We start from the raw sequence: 19,421 nt of genomic DNA on the forward strand, positions 1-19,421 counted from the left end.
CGGGCCTGTTTTTTTTTTTTTTTTTGGGGTGGGGTTGGGGGGGGGGGGGGTTGGGGGGGTGGGGGTTGAAGAATTCATAAACAAGGAAGGAAATGCTATTTCTTTAGAAGAAAGAAGGGATTGTAAATAAGAAAAGGCAAGTGTGCTTCTTTGAGATCCAAGTCAATTGCAAAAGAGGAGACATGTGATGAAGCAGCGATAAACTCTAAAGTCCGAAGAAGGGAGAGCTACGAAGAATCAGAGATGAGATGATCACTATTACAGAAATTGCCTATGCAAATATTATGGTTTTTAGTGGAAGAGCCACTTTGCTTGAGGTTGTTAGTTTAGACGAGGGGAAGGATATGCTATAAATTGAACAAGGACAAGAAAGAGAGAGAAAATGATTTTCATACAACCTCTGCAGTGGCACGATTTTGGATAGAGAAGGAATAAAATGCTGAGAGGCGATGACTTAGAAGCGTTTAAAGCACATGCAATATGTAATGTGGCATAACTCACTAAAATGGATAGATAAGGGAAGAAAGGAACTTCAAAAGGTAAATAGCACAAGTTGGAGAAATCATTGGCAGAGGGAGGATGTTGAGATTCACTACTGCCTTTTCCTTCTAGATGTCTCGATGTCACCATCATCATTAACATCATTCATGACATCATGTTAGCGTGGACACTTGCAAGCTTTTAGCCAGACACTTTTCTGATTTTGCACCATGTTGTCTATAGTGGATTTGTTTAGTCTACTATTTGGACTCACCAAAACTCAAAACAAACATCTGGCAAATATTCTGTTATGTATATTTATTATTTCTCCTTTCCAGTGGTCTTGTTTTAAAAACATTCAGGTTTTGTTTAAATCTTTACTTTAGTTTTGATGAAAAAGAACTATGTTCATATATGTTTTTGACTTAATTTTTTTATGTTGGTAGGGTGGAAAATAGGATAATCTACCCTAAGAAATCCAACATCTAAAATCCCCAAATTTAACTTGTTGATAATATTTTCCAGTATTAGATTATAAATGATATTGGATGTAATTAATCCAATAAATAGTTATGATGAATTTTACCAACAAAACTACTGTCCCTATCAAATATTATGCATGTGAGGTGTATATTGATTATGAAACAATTGTTATGCTGCAGTTAGATCACTGACATGATCCAGTTTCTTCTTCGGGTTGATCTCTTTCTGCACTTAATGACTATGATCTAAAGTATTCAGCACCAGGGGCGGACCCACATGGGGTCATGTGGGGTCAAATGACCCCACAAAATTTTGCCCTCTTTTTTTTTAAATCTACTTTGATGCACTCATCGGGATGTCAAATAAAATCAAAAATTGTATTCTTAATATCATTTTGAAATGTTTATGACCTAGTTTTTCACTCATTAATGGCATGCGAAGTGGTCAACTATAGCAAAAGTTATGACATATTAAAGTAGGGCGTTTGAAACTAGTGTTTTCAGAATTTCAATAATATCCTAACTTAAAAATTCGTTTGCAATTATGTGCTATCTGAATCCACAAATCGTCTATATTATGTAAAAGTTTGTTTCGAAAACTACATTGTTTTCATATCGAATGGTCCAAACAGATATCGAAAATAGTTAGATATGTATCAAATGTACGCCTAAAAAAAGATGTCTAACTCGTTTTTTCTTTTAAAAAATTAAATTAATTATTATTTTTGAACGATAAATTTTTCAATATAATTTATATCGTTTCATTCGGAAGTCTTACATGAAATATGACGTAAATTTTCTAGGATCGTTACGGATTAAATGCAATTTGAATTACTTTCGAATTATATTTGCTTTAAATTTGAATTTCATTTACTTCCTGAACTAAACTTGAATTTTATTTCAATTCATTTAATTTCTATATTCAATTTAATTTACTCAATGTTAGCTCAGCATTTGTCAATGAAATGATAAAAAAAACTATACAAGTAGCAAAATTTATTTAATAATATTAATAATGATATAATTATACGACGTTTTCAAAATGTCAAAATACATATAAGCTTATTTTTATTGATATTATGTTGTTTATTAAAAAAATTATTTTTAAAATTTTGACCCCTCAATACTAAAAGTTTGGATCCGCCCCTGCTCAGCACTTCTATCTGACCTATGTGTAAGCTTGTATCTATAGCATCCCAAACAAGACCAACAAGTACTTGATTGGTTTCGACTTTCTTGCTTCGTCATATATGTTGACATGACAGATTGAATAAATAATTCTCTTGGAATTAATTTAGTCATGACTTGTTTGTTAATAACTAACATGGGAGTCATATACTTTACCATTTACGGTTCTCAAATTCTTTTCCATTCTGTTTGAGCACCCATTTTCACTTCTGCTAGAGGGAAATCTTATATATTGACATAGAATTATGGATTGTTCTTTCATAGTTGATCACATTGTTATCGTAGTTAAATAAGTATTAATGTCTAAGTTTTGATGTCGAAAATTTTGCAGCCTGGAACTCTTATTGTGTCATTCTCTGGAGTGGGTGGTAACCTTCAATTGTCTAACATGGTGAGCAGTAAAAGGGGAGAACAAATGATTGTTGGACTGTGAATATTAGACCCTAGCTCCTGATTTGAGACATTATGGGACTAAAAGTTACTGAGCTCATTCATCTAATGAGATGGAATTCTTTGTATCAAGCATCCAGTGCTGCAGGGCCTATGAGGCTGGTACTTGCCTGTTGAACTGACTTTCTATACAGATTCCATTTCTGGGTACTCATGTATTCTTATTTGTTTACTTCCTTCTTCTTTCTCTTGGTAGGCAAATGCATCCTCTTTAGGAACTGTGCAGTTAATTCTCAGTTACCAATATAGTTTGGTCCATAATCTCTATCATTTTGGCCATGCAAGTGAGACATCATTGTATGGTCTTTCCTTTCACTTGATCTCAGTGAATGAGCTAGAATCTAGCCAAACTTTCTTAGAATTATTTAAAGCTAACCAATGCACGTGCACACACCTTTTATTTATTTTTTTCAATTTTAACTCTCAATAATTGGAGTTAAGAACGAAATTTCCTTGAATACATGGCATGAGTGAAGAGGACAGAAAACAAACAATTGAAGTAGTTGCAGCAAAAATCCAGATGTAAGACATCACCTGAGTAATAAGTTAAATTAATGGGTTTCAAGATGTCGATAATTGAGAAGTTCTCACTTTGTGTCTTTGACCTATTCATTAGTGGTGTTATTTAAAAACATTTTTTTCATTCTATCTGCCAATATTATCCTTAGTTCTTATATTCCGGTTAAGCGAAGATCATTTGTTACACAGAACTGTTAGTGATTTTTTTCTTGTTGAATAACATGAGGCTACGTCATAAGTTAGAGGTACATAGATGAGTAATATTGTTCATACTATTTGGCATTCTTTCTGTGTGGCGGGAGGGAAAGAAGCACTTGCATTCTATCATTTATCAGCTCCTCCAGCAACTGTAGTTTTTCGGTTAATTTGATTGCATCTTCTTTTATGCATGTTTATTTGTTAATGTTAGTTGTCAATTGCTTTTGTTGTTTTAGTAATTCTTTTTTCAGTAAAATTTGGCCTATCTCCTACATTCAAATCCAGCAGTACAGTTTGAGAGAATTGCCCCTAATGTTCTAACTTTTCAGGATCTGTTCGAGTTTTTCTGTTCTTCAAATTATTGCTTACCTATAGACTTCTTTCCTAATTAATTCCTCTTGTTTCGATTTTTATTTTTTGCTTCTTTTGTCTTTACAGGCACCCTTTTATACAGAAGGCACAGGTCTTTCTCCTGTTCCATTCGGTCTAGCCTGGCGACAAAATAACAATAATGGCATGTTTAGTTGGATTGAACACAATTAGACTGGAAAATTGATAAATTTTGTTGTACACTTATTTTTCTTCATTAGGCCCTATCTAGTATACCAAATATTGTTTGTTGATGAAAAAAACATAATATTAAGAATATGTGCAATTTTTTCACCTGCAAATTGGATGTCAGGGAGATTCCCGTTTTAATAATTCAATTCCAAACATTTAAATGCAATGCATATGTATTTTGGTGGGAATATTGATTATTTTCCCATCACTTGACATGCATCTTGATGTAGTAATTTGGACATGATTAGACAGGGTAACAATAACTTTTTTCTCTTCTTTAATGAGATGTTCCAAAACATTCCTGTACAATTCACTAATGTTTCATTCTCTTTCATACGTTTCATCCCCACCTATTTTAAAGTAACAATACATGGTGCAACTATCTTTGAAAGAGAAAACTAAGAGACTAGGAATTTTGTAGCTTTCAAATGAGGTCATGGAGACATAACAAATTGGTTTCTAGGGACCCTACAATTTGGTTCATCAATGCAAGTGACATTGACGATAAGTAGTAAATCGCAAAAGGAAAATGAATGAGTGGGTTACAAAAAAGTAAAAATTTGTTTATCCAACTTCGTATAACAAAAGAGTACTAGTAGATTATAAATAAGTTAAAGTTTCTTTGTTATATTGTATAATAAATAAGTATTTAGTATTTTTGAAGCAAATATCTCCATCTCGATTTTGCTAGAGTTTAAATATGTAAGAAAAGAAAAGAAAAGAACTTTATATTTAAGGACAAGTAACGCCAATCCTTTATTGGTATGGTTCAATCCGATTTACTTCTTTAAATATTACTTGGAAACGTTATCAAAATAAGTTTTGTTTGCACAGGACCTGTACAGAATACTCACAAACCATGGAGAGGGTGGGAGAATTTTTTTTTTTTTTTATATATAAATAATCACCCACCCCCAACCCAATGCAAGGGCATGTGAGTGCCCTGTACTGGCCCTGTGAACACGGCCTGTACATGAGGCAAAATTCTATCAAAATAGAGCAATTTTGCTTATTTAGTTACTAATATAAAACTGGAATGATTAAAATTTAGCTACTCATATAAAATCATTTCAAGTCAAGGGACCAGTGGTATTTTCTACCTGTAGATTTTGGAAACTTCAATTCCACCAATAAAAATGAAAATGGAGAGACAATTTCGAAACCTGGATCCAATATATCAAAGTTATATATATAGATCATATGTTAAAATCATGATTGTGTCATATCACTATTTGGGCAAATTAATATTAATTTAATGACTCATGTCATGGGGGCATCATTTGACTTTTTGAATTCTAACTATGATTTTATATATTTATTGTTACTATTACGAAAAGAATGACCGACAGCCATAAAATTTGAACCGAGTCAATAGGATCTCTTAGGTATTATAGTCAATGTTAAACCATTTCTTGAAATCATAGATGGAGACTTCTTTTCATTAATTAATTTATAAATCAATTAGGCAATTGCATGAATTTCTACCGACGAAGTTGTAAGGCACCATGATAATATGGATATTGAGATTACTATTAAATATTTTAATCGTTACCAGTGAGAGTGAGTAAGAAGAGAAGGTTCATCATGCCTTATCATAGGCATTGGATGATGCCATATTTTGACATCATCTAGAAAGAAAATATATGAATAAGTCACTTAGCCAGGCTTAAAAATAGGAAAGAACGAGACATATTGATTTGACAGCACATGATTGGTGTTTTTTGTTTTAATTTTTCAAACTATCCAACAGCATTTCAACACGTGTCTCACCTATTTTTGAACTCGTATGCGTAGCGTAATTGAAAATATTGAGTAAGAATGAAGTTGAAGGAATAACATTTATTTGTAATAATTTAGAAAATTGATTGTTACACTAGGTAAATAATTAGATGAGTAGATAATACATTTCCAATAAATGGAAAACATAAAAGTTCCTTTGAAAATTCATTCTATATTTAATATTTTAGAAATATTTCCGTGCAACTTATATATAATTAAATTTGTGATCCTATAGAATGTTGTATAGTTCAAAACATGGAATTTCCACCCCTTTTTCCCTTCCAAATCGTTCAAAAATGATTTATTTGAAAATGTTAGTCTTCTTTATTTGAAAATAAAGAGTGATTTTTCTAGAAGCATAGGATTTATTGGTTTTCCTTAAATTTGTAATGTAGAATATGTATCTACATTTCTTTTAATATTTTCTTTAGAATTAATATGTACAATAATATATTGAGTGAAATAATTTTTTTCTCACAAAATAAAGTAGTAATTTTATAAAGTATTTAATTTAATGTGATATTTTTATATGAAAAACAATTATAGTCATTGAGAAAATAATGAAACGACAGCAGAAAGTGAAGCTTGGAAAAGATGTGCATGTGCGTGGGGAACGATTCATCTTTTATATGTACTCCTTTCATTGGTTGAACATGAAATGAATAATTCTTCTTGAAACCATTAAAAGCAGAATCCATGGTGACCAATGAAAATTCTAGAAAAATTAATTTTACCAACAATTTATTATTATTATTTAACACTACAATCCTTTTCAGAAAATACGAAAATATTTTTATTAATTAAGATATTTAAAAAGAATTATTGAATGTGTATGTGCAGTTTATAGTTTCGAAATATTACCAAAGACTCTATTTTATGAACCGACAAAGTTCCTTCCTACATATCTTTAAAAGACGTACATAGACATGTCGACTTAGGTAACCTCTAATTGAACTATCCTTTAAAAAGAAAAAGAGTATAGGGTTGTCATTGTCTAGTCTTCTTTTAAATAAAAAGTTACAAAATGTTAAATCATGAGCTAAAGAAACCGTGTTGTTGCATGTTAGTGGACATGCATTTTTCTTTTAACTATATATAAAAATAAAATTTAATTTATTATATTTGTGGAGGAATTGAACATTTCTTTTAAGAAATATCTTCAATTCATGATAGGTAAGAGTTATATTTTCCAACGTTAACGTCCTTGATTAAGCCTACAATGCTTAACAATTCAACTTGGCGTTGCCACGTCGGTGGTGAGCATAATTTATCTTATCCATAGGCTATTTGTACATCTTCTTTTACCACTTGTTTGATAAATGGACGATATCACAATTTATACTGCTTGGATTAAATGTGTAAGATATGAAGGATGGAGGAAGATTATACCAATTATAAATTCGATAAATTAAGGTGTAAAATAAGATGTACATGTAGCAAGATTGTATCCACAGTTGGCAGGAGATTATTTTTAACTTTCTTATAACCCTAAATTTTGAAGAGGATGTCTCACCTAGCCCCATCCCATCCCACCACACCATACCCTTTTTTTCTTTCTCCTTGAAAATAAACTTCCTCGTTATCAATGTGGATGTTGACTGTTCAAGTTCTATGCTTTGGTTTCTTCTTTGTTGTTTCTTCAAGGTACCGACAGATCTGCCTAATATTATTTATATTTTATTTTTAGAATTTATTGAAAGAGTTTTGGTTTCATTTAAGAGAAGTTGGATTAAAATCTAGGTTCACTAAAAACCAAGATTTTGCTTAATTTATGTACAAGTTGATATATACACAGAATCTTCACTTATTAATTATTATCCTTCCAAACAAAGAAAAAATGATATCTTCACTAAAGCACAATTTAATTATGTAAATTCCCAATATAAAATTAGAACATCTAAGTCAAAGCAAAAGAAAATAAAGAATTGAAGACAAGCCAAAAGACACTAGAAAATCGCTGGCATTTGCAAAGTAATATATGATTGGAATACTTCAAAGATTTCATATAAAAAAATGAAAAATTATTATTAGAATATCTCAAGATAATTCATTTTAAAAAATCTGACGTGACATTTGCCATAATAATAAGATTTCTTTTTTATTTTCTTCATTTATTTCAAATTTCTAAACCTTCGTAATCTCGTAATAAATTATATGCTNATTATCTTCAAGAATCGAATGAAAATGGAGGTTTTAACAGATCATAAGGTGCCCAAAGTGCATCTAATGGACATGGCCGGCTCGCATCAAGCCTTGCCCATGGCTTACCTTTCCCACTCCAATGCAGTAGACTCACTGGCCCCGGATGTAAATCCCGGCAAAGCCCTCGAAAATTATCCCCTCCAAGACCATGCTGATTCCATCTGTGATCTACAGGAGCTATATTACCAGCAAAAACTAGCAAAAATGGTGGTAATGATCCCAAATTATATATCCTCATTCTCTTCTGCAACTCCATCCATTCCTCAATCTTTTTCGTGTAGTCCCCATCCCGCCACCGGTCAAGATCGATCACCATTACTCCAGTGTTGAAATAACAAGCTTTTCGGTTGGCGAAGGTTAAGGAAAGAGAAGGGTTTGACCAGAAAGTGGGAGTAAAATAGGAGGTGAAGTTGGCATTGCAGTATTCTGGTGCTGCTAAAACTTTGTCATCACCAAGTGGGATGGCTGCTAATTTAGCAATGTCATCAACTAGTACTAAATCTGAGTCCAAATACACAACTTTCCTCACACAGAGTGGCAAAAGATTTGCCAAGTAGCTGCGGGCGTAGTTGAGAGGGCAATCGAGGGCAGAGCGAATGGAGGTGGAGATTAGGCCTGCCACGGAAGTGTCATGGAAGCGGTAGATTTGGAACTTCAGGTACGGGAACGAGGTGGCGATGGTCGTTTGGAGGCGGGATGCGCTGGCCGAGGCTGATGCGACGAAGTGGAAGAAAACATTTTGTGGGCATGATGTGTGTTGGAGAGTAGACAAGATTGCTGCCATTGAGCCTCGGATGTATGTAACATCGAGGGTCATTGCCACATGGACAACCTCATCCGAGCATATATAGTTATTACTGTTTTTGTCATCGTTGGAATCATCATCGTTAGAGAGATTGTTAATTGAAGGGCACTCGGGGGCATTGTAGAATTTGGGGGCTTCTCCAAATTGTTGTGGAATTGTAGTTCTAACATTTTCTTTTGCTAGAGAGAAGAATATGTTGAAAGAAAGAAACAATAAAACGTGGACTGCTTGTTTAGGCTTCATGTGGAGGAGTTTAGAATTGGAAAAGAGAGATATCGAGTGGATTTATTTTGGGTTTGGTGGTTGGGATGGGGTGGGGGTAACAGGGTGTAAATTGAATTTGAAGTTAAACTAAAGGGACAGTCTTATTTGTATAGCTGTATGGTTGGCCGGGCTGCAGAGACCAGAAGGTGCCAAGTCATAGAATTTCGAACAGAACTTCTTTGGTTTCACACGTTGTTCTAGACTGCTCATTAATTGTATATTTATTAATTTATTGGAACTTTTATTTACCATAGTCTTCTTATTAATTTTTACTCTAAGACCATAGAAAGATTGCTCGCTTCAAAGAAAACTCTTCTAGATTTTGTGCCAGCCAAGTCCACTCAATTCGGCATAATTACAATAGAAGCAAGGAGAAGTCAAATGCAGACCCTTAGGATTTTTCTGAACGAATAGGGCCACATAGACCCTATCCGTGTAGCACGGCCCTAATTTGTAATATACCATCTAATGGAAGAGGTGTCTGAAAGTAGTCCATGTAAAGCTTGTAGTTCAGCTGATTTATTCCAATTCATAAACTTCATTTTTAACGTTGGAAGAGGCTTTCGAAGATCACTTATACTTCAACAAGTCAAGGTGTCCTAAAGAGTAAGTGAACTCCCTATTTAGACATATGGTATGAATGCGGTTCTTTGCCCCACTTATTTTTGAACGAATAATCAACTTTGGCTTAACTTATTTTCTTTTCTCTTGTTTAATACTATAATCTACTTAATTTACAAAAGGAAAGTATTAAAAGCAAGCACTTGCATGGCGCATATTAAAGTTTTTAGCTTTTTAAAAGTGATGACAGTGGTACATTGGGGACCAAATTTCGGTGCTCCATGGCAGAAATAGTTTAGAAGGCCCTCTAAATGTACGAGATTTGAATTCAACAATTAATCCATAGCTCATAAATTTACTATAAAAAGTAGTGTGAATTATTGAAAAAGATAATTGAAATAGCAAAAGTCGATAGGATAGAACTCTAGTCCGAGGTTGAGTTGCTCATTCCTCACAGAGGGATGTGACACACAACAAAGATATTATTATTTACGAACATATTTCCTATATATGCTTTATTTTATTGATAAATTGGTAACTAAGTCTCTATGAACGTGACAATAGACAAAGTTGACAATCATAATATTTTAAAAAATGTCTATTATTAGTTCATAGAAATCTATTGGTCATGTTGTAGATTTGTCCATCAATAATTACACATCTTCTCATAGTGAAACACGTTGAAATTAGCTTACTTAATGAATTAGATCTACGAGAATGTAGAGTTTCAATTATAATCACACGAATAATTGAATTATTTTCAAGTAAAACTCAAACTGATAAATTCTATTTTTCAAATGAATACTGATGTTCGACGAATTCTATTCACCATTCACCACCAACTATTCACTGTTCAAGTGTGTGTAAATTTTTCTATGACCAAATTGCAAGGTTGTTGGTACCTCTTTTTCATAAAATTGATATTTCTCCCATATACACTCCTCGAAAATAATGGTTTAGCAACCAGATCTCCATTTCTTCTAAAAGAGGAAATAGGGTTTTATTATTTATTAATTCTTAAGAACTATGAATTTCCAAATTTAACTTCTCAGGACATAAAGTTACAAAACGAGACAATTCAACAATAATTTAATACAATTTAATACTTTTCTTTTTCATAGTTCGGATGCGTGCGTATATTGAAGTATTTAAATAGAATATTAATGTTAACTTATACTAATGTTTTAATATAAAAATTTGAGAAGTATCGAACAAATTAAGCTTTAATATAAAGAAGAAACGTATACGCAATGTTTGTTTATTATGTAATTTAAGTCTCGTCTAGCCTAATGTGCGCATTTTTCTTTCTTCTTTTCAACCACACATTCTTTATTAAAATAATATTACACGTAAATCAAAAAAAATTTCTTATTTTTCAACCACACATTTCGCATCAATTTACTATTCAAAAATGCATTTTTACATAAAAATGTCTCTCAAACACCCTCATATTGTAAATAGACCGTTATATTTTCCCCAATTTATGAACCTTCAACCTATTGCCATGGCTTACAAATTTCTCTGAAATAGACCAAAGCCAGTCCGGAAACAGATATCCCATAGCGTCCTCCAAAACACAAAATCCTACAAAGATAATCTGATGCTAAGTTTAGATATATTTTTCCATAATCATGTTGTCAGCAACTATTTTGTGGTATCCTCCAAATGAATATTATCCGTATGGGCATCTATTTCTGGTAAATTCGTAAAGCTGCCCTACTAAAAGAGTATGGGAGGGCTATGTAGATAAGATTCGAGGATACATAAATTTCAATAGAAACTGAAATGGAGTCATCAAGTCAAATGTCAACTTATTCAATCATAACCTTGTACCCATGCCAGATTCATCTTCCATGAATTACCCAGTACTTGATACATTTGAGCCACAATAATATAAGAACAAGAATGAAAAATATAGTTGTTACGAACTCCACAAAAGAGATATATTTTCAAATATGGTGACTTGATGTGATGAATAACAATCATATTTTTCATTTTAATGTGTAAATAATGAAAAACAAACAGAGGCTTAGATTATGATTCAAGTTCATTGCACGAGTTCAAGACAGAACGTTGAATGAAAAAGTCATCAGTCCGTGTGGGGTCACAAATGAACCAAAAGGATCCCACCCACCAAGACTCACCAAGAATATAATGCTCTTTTTTTCTTTTTCTTTTTTTAAATTTATTTACAAGGAGAACCCATAGTCTAAAAAAAATTTATGTAGGTTTAAAAGAAAAAATTTAATGAAATGTCTCAGTGATATTCGATTTTGTCTTGTTATTCTGTGCATGGTATATGACAAAAAAGATCTCCTATCCATAATGAGCACAGGAAATATAGTTCCCATATATATTTTAGACCTCATGGTGATGCGGCAACATGTGACCGGTGGGCAAGGTATCGGTTCTGTGGCATATGATATTAAATAGTTTACGAGCAAAATTTGACGACGCCAATTTATGAAATTGAACTAAGAAGAATAAGTATGATAATTGAGTAATGAATCATTCTTGAAGCTAGTAATTAAACAAGTCAATATATTCAACACATTAATTACCAAGATAATTCTGTTACCTAAAATGAGTTAGGTAGAATTAACAAAAACCTTGTATTTTGAAGCTTCCAAGCTGCATAACGCTGCAATATAGCACGTGGGGGTGTCAACTCAACAACAATCTGGTTATGCAGTCTCAAAGAACTTAACAGGAGAATCTTTTTTAACATCTTTTAAGTCAGTAGAGTACTGAAGTTCTACAAAAATGCTAATTATCGTATGAAAAAGCAATAGTGAATTGGCAACAAGAATTTCAACCGGGATCCAATGAAACTGAATATGTAGGATTATACTCACATTCTACCATCTATAAACATGCGGTGCAAAGCGATTCAATGATCCGAAGCTAAGTCATTGCAGTTCAGGAAAATTGTAGGAATTGTGTCTGGATAGTTTATGCACAAATATATTCTCCAGGACCAAACAGAAAGAAGCAAAAGAAGAAACAGAGAGGGCACAAACTCAACATAACAACTTAATCAACGCTTTACATTCTGGTAAAAATGAACTCGTCTAGCTCTATTTTCTTGGACAAACAATCCATGTGCCACGTAGCCAATTATGCCTACCTTTGATTCTGAACATGGTAACATGGTACACAAACTTTATTTCATTACTACAAATCATTCATTTATTATCTTCTAGACTTGATTTATGAATTGAACAAGCTATATATAAGAAGAAAAGTGCTGATGGGATAAACCCTCAGGTTCAGAGTAGCTGCATCCAGAGTTTCCACATACGCAACTCAGGAAACCCGATGCAAATGTGAAAATATACTATATATAGAGGGTTACAGGATGAACTAAACCAGAGAAATCTCCATATTAGATCAACAATACAGAAATTTTTCTTTTCCTTGTTCTTTAATTATTCGACCCCATAGGTCAGCCAATTGATATATCAACCTAAGAATGGCCACTCAACCAGCTTGCATAGTTTAGCCTCAGAAAATGTACCTCAGCAAGGTCCATATATGAAACTACATTACATGTATCTTTCCAGAGTAAAGGGTATACATATTTTGGCAAACAAATAAACATTTTGCACAGTTCAACAAAACACTTAAGAGTGCACTGGGCAGGGAAGTAAAAAAATGTAACTGATGTGTTTCATGTTTGTTTGCAGGTTAGACTTTTCGTTTTGATATATTTTTTTCATTTCATTATGGATTTTTCAAGATAGTACATATATAGTTGATATGAGCATATTTTTGTTCTTTTGAGTTCTTCTCGAAGCTTACACCTCAAAGCATCTTGAGCCTTACATCTTGCCTCACAAAGATAAAATGCAGGAAAACACGAGAGGACGGATTGCAAGGACAGGGATTCAAAAAGTGACACAAGTTACCAACCATGGATACCTTACAGTTAAAAGTGATGCAACTACAAATGATACTACAGAAACAGACGTCTAAATTAAAAAAAGTCGAAAGTACAAGAGCGGAGGAAAGGCACACAAGTGCACTATCAAATATACAAGGAAACCATATAATCCTGGAAACTGGACGGCAAATCAAGTTACAATGATAAATTTACCTCAACTCCAAATTAGAGTCACGAGCACACTCAAACCAATCACCAAAAGGAGAAATTTCAGGGTAGAATCTGCCTGCTGCTGCTGATTTCCACGATGCGGGAATCCATGAGCATGTCCACCATGAAAGGAATTCGGATACCCAAAGGGAAAACCAGGACTGGCTCCATACATGTTGGCATCAGGAAATCCATGAACCTGAATGTTAAAAAATGAGGGGAATAGACCACCAAGGGCCGCAGATAATGTGAAGTTCCCAAATCTCGCAGTAGCCATAGGTGCAATCCCCCCAAATGGTCCAAAGCCCCCCATAACTCCAAACCCTTGTTGTGCAAAACCATTAACGTTAGGATCCGGCGGAGGAGCTGTCTCAGGCCTCTGTCCCGTTGGCCGGTGTGGAATCTCCATCCCAGGAATTGACTTAGACCGAGGGTCAGTTGAGTTCTTACCTCGGCCATATAGAGGGACTAATTTCTCCTCTTCAATAAGAGCCTTACAAACCGGACATTCTTGGGACCGAGAGTGAATGTGAAGCCATTTATAAAGGCAAGGCCAGCAAAAGAGGTGACCGCAGAGTGTGACAATGGGGTCTTGTGCTAAATCAAAGCAAATATTGCACTCAAAATTCCCAGCATCGCTGTTGTTATTGTTATTGTTATTGCTAGAGAAAGAAGGGCTGGGGCGGTGCCTGCTTGTCGATTCCCCAAACCCACTCTCCATCTTTCAACCCCAAAACACTCAAATATCCTATCAAAATGTAAATTATAAATCAGAAAAGAAACAAAACCAACAGATATCTACAAAAAAAAAAAAAAAAAAAAAAAAAAAAAAAAAAAAAAAAAAAAAACACCTTTATGCAATATAAACACCGACATCAACAAACCCTCTCGACAAATTACATAACTTTTTAACACCCAAAATTATCTTCAAACAATATTCTATTTTCTAAGAAGTCAACTCAATATTGCAACTAATTCAACACAATATCAAATTAGGGGTTTATTAAAAAAAATAAAAATGAAGCCGGATTATAGTACCATTAATCGAATTCAATACAAACATAGCAGGATCTGGCGTAATCAAGAATATTAAGCATGTCAAAAGAAAACAAAGATTAAAAACGCAAAAGCAAGAAAAAATTACAGAGAGAAAGGGAGAGGATTAACCTTGGTACCAAAAGAGGTTGGCAATAGAGGGATCGAAAGAGAATTAAAAAGACGAAGTTAAAAAGACGAAATTGGGACCATTACTATTGTTTAGTATTATGGAATAACCACGAGACTTTTATTGGAAGTTTCTGTGAAAATAAGGTAGTAGAAATGTCATGTATCCAGCTGGCGAATTATTATTGGATATCTCCATCTTAAATTTCGAGATTTGACAAATAGTTAAATGTTGATAAATTTCTAGTCACCGTCATACGCTTACGCAAAGAATAAAGGTCACCTCACCGGCCTCTATACTTGAATTTTTCACAATTACCAGCAAGAAAAATAAAAGGGAAAAATTAGAGGGGAAAAAACAAATTTTGTGCCATCCATGGCTATCTTAAGTCGTCCTCTTGCTGTTATCTCTGTTCTGTCACCTACATACCGTTTTGAAATTCCATCTTGAATTCACTAATTTGTTATTTCGACCATTGCTTGTTGAAAAACAATTGAGAGAACGGAACATAAATATCAAATACCAAATTGAGGACGAACTTGAACCGAGAAGTTCATTAGAAATGGGAGAAACATGGAAATGAAGGCTTGAATATATGTGATGCTAACAAAAATTCGTACCTAAAAAATCCCGAACTTGACGACAAAATATGAGCACGAATAGAATCTTTAGTTCCTAAAACAAAGGCGTCGAATTGTGTCGTCGTCGTCCATCTGATACTTAAATTAGATGGAGAATTTATAAGTGAAACTATAACCTGTGTACCTAAATAATGAATTAAGGTCCCATATTTATAGATATATGCAAGACAATCGTAGTAGATTTAGGTTATTTGATGCATTATTTGTTTCAGAGTTATGGAAGGTGTTAAAGTTCTATTATGATAGGACAAAAAAGGTCTAGCAGAACTCAACTTTATCGGAGTAGGATAAGCCTTAACTTATGAAAGTAGAGCCCTAATGGGAAATTTAGAGGCTGTTTGGAAGTGATTTTGAGAATTGATTTTTGACCGTTAGAAGAAAAGTGGGGTCCACCCGTGAGAGAAGAAGTCAAATATGACGATTGAAATACTGAAATAACGGTCAAAAAATTAATTTTTTTGGTGAAAAAATGGAGCTCAAACAGGCCGTTAGTGTACATACATGTTGGAAATTTAGTCCTAATGAAAGTTGAAAAACGAAAAATGTCTTTAATTTGGGAAAAATGGTATTTTCTTCATTACTACATATTACCTATCTATACAATTATTCATATAGAAAATTATGTTCGTGTAATTAATTATTTTCCATTAAACAATTTTAATCTCCAACTTTAATCAAGAATTTTGATCTTTTTGAATTGCTTCTAACCCTTGAAGTTACTTTAATATTCTCTAACAAGTGTGCATCAAGGTCTGATCAAGAACCTCAACAAAAACTAATATCTGACCAAGAATCACCAACAAAGGCCTACTCAAGAACTCAGTACTCATTAGTTTCCAGAAATTGAACTCTTATTGAGGAAATTAATTCTCGAATACACTTAAAGAATTGATATTTTTTGTCCAAGATGTACTTGATTATTGTAGTATCTTCAAAACTTAAAACTGAAGTTTCAAGTCAGCTATAATTCTTTCAAGTATTCGGTCAAACTTTTAACTTTTTATTTTAATCAAAATTCCGATTTGGCCATCTGATCAACCAGATTACTTTGATCAAACTTTGACTAGGTAAATAAGTACTTGGACTTTTTCAAAGCTACTAAAGTGGTCCAATAAGACATATATAAATCACAATATTTAATAATAACTAAACACAGACTATTTGATCCAATCTATTAAGTTCGATTATTAGTCTGAGCTTATTCCACTATAGACCAAAAATTGAACTATTGAAATATATAAAATAACAAAAAGCTACCTGTAATTAAATTTTCTTGACTTGTTATCTTAGTTTATTGAAAAAAGTTCCATACATAGGTCCATTGCACAGGGCCTATACAGGAGCTATCACATAGGGGTGGACCCTACATGTGGACCTCATGTGTGGGGTCCACCTCCATGTTTGTGTTCCTGTACAGGCCCTGTGCAAGTTGCACAGCTCTAATATATTATCTTTGTCAGACATGAAATAATTAGGGTTGAGCTAAATTGAGTGTTTTATTTTCTTTGCTCTTCTAAAGTAATTGAATACTGAGTGCAAAGAGCTCTGTCTTGGTTCTCTTCTCTGACTATAGGCTAGCGCTCTCTTATTTGCTTTGTCTATCGAGCCGTCACAGAGAAAGGAAAGAAATCTAAATCGAAGATAGAAAGAACAAAATCAAGAGTCGACACCGCTTCAATTTCCAATCGTCGAATTTTCCTCTTCTTCGATTTAAAGAGAGATGTCTTCTCAGTAACTCATGTAATGTCGTCCTATATTACGTATGAGGTGATTGATCTCTATGGTTCTCTCCGATCTCCTTTCTAGATTTTTTTCTAAGAGTAAAAATGAGAAATTTTTCATTTGCCAATAAATTGGATCGATCTCGATTCGATCAATAATGGAATTCTTGGCTAGAGAAAGATTTCGTCACATGTATGCCAACTAGCCAACTGGTCAAAGAATGCTCAATCCCAATTGTCTCCCTCGGAGCGCATAATAATTATATTCTCACTTAACATTAAAAAATTCTATTTTTTATAATAACAAAATAACTTAGTGACGATAATGTACAGATAAATTACTAACAATTGGGATAGTTAGAAGTTGATAGTTCGTTCATAAAAAATGGATAAGAGGAATGAGATATTATTATACTTAATGAGCATTGAGGTTTATATAATCAATAATGACTTGAACAATGGGTTGTTTCACAAAGATCTTGATTAAAAAAAAAAATTATCAAATTTTGATAAAAGTTGATGAAATACGAGTTAAATAGTTAATAAAAGTTGTGGGTATCATGAAATATGTTATTTAGATTAGTTGTTGACTTTGACATCAATATTTTAAACCATTCCAAATCAGCGCAAAATTTGTAACCTAAACAAGTTGAGCAAAATATTTGCATGAAAATTATAACCATGAAAAAAAAATCCTTGTATGGTCTTTATATTAAGGATTAATCTATTTTGATAGAAGAATAATGACCAAAAGGTTGACAGATGTATATGTGGTAGTAGATAAATTGATGAAAAAGTTAACTGTGTTTTAAACTATTTAATGATAGAATGTCATATAATATTATGTCAACCATTATGTCACCGTAGCATGATTCTTGTGTTAATAGCAAATGTTGGTTTGAATGGAAAGATAGCAAAGAGAATGAAACTCCTAGACACATACAACCACATTGTCATCTTTTATTTAATCACTACTAATTACAGGCTCATTTGACATGATTTTATTTTTGCTTTTACTTCCTGTAAAAGAACTTTCTAGGAAGATGTCTTAATTTTTGTTTAGAAACCAAGCCCTTGTTTGACAACCATTCTTACAAAACTCTTTTTTCTCATAATTATTTTTAACGACATATTCCTACAACAAAATATTTCTCATGTAGACCAAAACTTTTTTCTACATTTTAATCATGCATTCTTCAAAAATTTACTATTAAAAACTCATTCTTTCCAAAAAATTGATTGTCAAACAAGAACTAATTTGTAAGAGAACTTCTTATTTCAAAAGTAATTTTAAAGAAAACGACATTGAACCAATTTTCTTTAAAAGTTTTTGTAATTAAAATGAAACGCTCTCATAAAAGTACAAAAAACTCCTTTTGACTCTCAAATGTCGGTTAAACGATCCCTTCATGTAATTTTTTAAGGTTTTTTCTCACACGCCGTGATTAAAAATTAAAAACATTTAGGGTGTGTTTAGTACATTGTATTAGATTATAGATGGGAGAATTAAGAGCGATTAGATTAAGGGGACTTAATTGTTTTATGCCTCTCAGCGAACTTTTTAAACAAAAACTGTTATTAAAAATGAAAATGCACTAATAAATAGAAGATTGAAGATAAGAATGCTTCAAAAAACATTAAGTACATAAGGGCTATTGATTGTTTGATTTTCCCACAAATGAACGATATCGCAAACATGTAATACAATGATGAATAAAGTATTGTTTCCACGAGAATTATATACTTAATCCTTGATCAATTAATTTCAACTTTCATCGAATGGCAAATTTTGTTGAAGAATTTATACTAAATTAACTAATTAAACTATCCTATTGAGCAATTTATAAAACTTCTATAAATTTCGATGTGATATGATTAAGATCTTAAATTCTCATTATTAGTCAATTTCAATTCAAATCAATAACATGACAATAAGTGCACATTCTTATTGATCAATGTTCGCAAGTTAATTAAAAGCATATCTCGTTATCAATTAAATATATCATCTCATATGAACTTCTTATATTTCTATGAAAGATGCGAACATGAAATCATGCATTAAAAATATTAGAACATCTATAAAAATTATACAAAGCATAACGGTGTATCTCTATCCCCTATCAAATTTTACAATAATTATTATAAAATACTATCTATCCTATTGTTTTCTATCGAAATCAATAAAATTCACAATCAATCCAATTGGTAATCAAGTACTTGAAAAGCCATTAAATCCTATAACAATCATCAAAAAATAAACACATATTGGAAGTTAAATTATTGAATTTATATTAAAAACTTCATAATAAAAA

The 19,421-nt window shown here is 32.6% G+C and overlaps 3 protein-coding genes across 8 annotated transcripts in view; 1 reads left to right on the forward strand and 2 right to left on the reverse strand.

Moving 5' to 3' along the window:
* LOC111408835 (putative pentatricopeptide repeat-containing protein At1g19290) overlaps nt 1-3,941 on the forward strand; it is a 9,658-nt gene extending 5,717 nt beyond the window's left edge. For 3 of the 5 annotated variants that reach the window (XM_023038632.1, XM_023038633.1, XM_023038629.1), the window contains 2 exons: nt 2,482-2,747; nt 3,756-3,941. The gene's annotated coding sequence lies outside the window, so the exon portion shown is untranslated. Of the gene's footprint in view, nt 1-2,481; nt 2,885-3,755 lie in introns of all 5 variants that reach the window. The other 2 variants (XM_023038630.1, XM_023038631.1) reach the window with 2 other exon arrangements.
* Nucleotides 3,942-7,823: 3,882 nt separating this feature from the next.
* Nucleotides 7,824-9,002, reverse strand: LOC111408837 (probable galacturonosyltransferase-like 1). Its single transcript, XM_023038635.1, has one exon. The coding sequence runs from the start codon at nt 8,905-8,907 to the stop codon at nt 7,825-7,827; it is 1,083 nt and encodes a 360-aa protein (XP_022894403.1). The 5' UTR covers nt 8,908-9,002; the 3' UTR covers nt 7,824.
* A 4,371-nt stretch (nt 9,003-13,373) lies between these two features.
* On the reverse strand, nt 13,374-14,859 carry LOC111408838 (E3 ubiquitin-protein ligase RNF185-like). 2 transcript variants are annotated; one of them, XM_023038637.1, is made up of 2 exons: nt 14,750-14,859; nt 13,374-14,330 (listed from the first exon to the last, which is right to left on the reverse strand). In XM_023038637.1, the coding sequence occupies exon 2, from the start codon at nt 14,301-14,303 to the stop codon at nt 13,587-13,589; it is 717 nt and encodes a 238-aa protein (XP_022894405.1). In that variant the 5' UTR covers nt 14,304-14,330; nt 14,750-14,859; the 3' UTR covers nt 13,374-13,586. The 2 variants fall into 2 exon arrangements, with proteins under 2 accessions (XP_022894405.1, XP_022894406.1); XM_023038638.1 differs by lacking the exon at nt 14,750-14,859 and adding an exon at nt 14,621-14,724.
* Nucleotides 14,860-19,421: the final 4,562 nt, after the last annotated feature.

The sequence above is a fragment of the Olea europaea genome, chromosome 14 (genome assembly GCF_002742605.1).
Source record: "Olea europaea var. sylvestris chromosome 14, O_europaea_v1, whole genome shotgun sequence".
Taxonomy (NCBI): Eukaryota; Viridiplantae; Streptophyta; class Magnoliopsida; order Lamiales; family Oleaceae; genus Olea; species Olea europaea.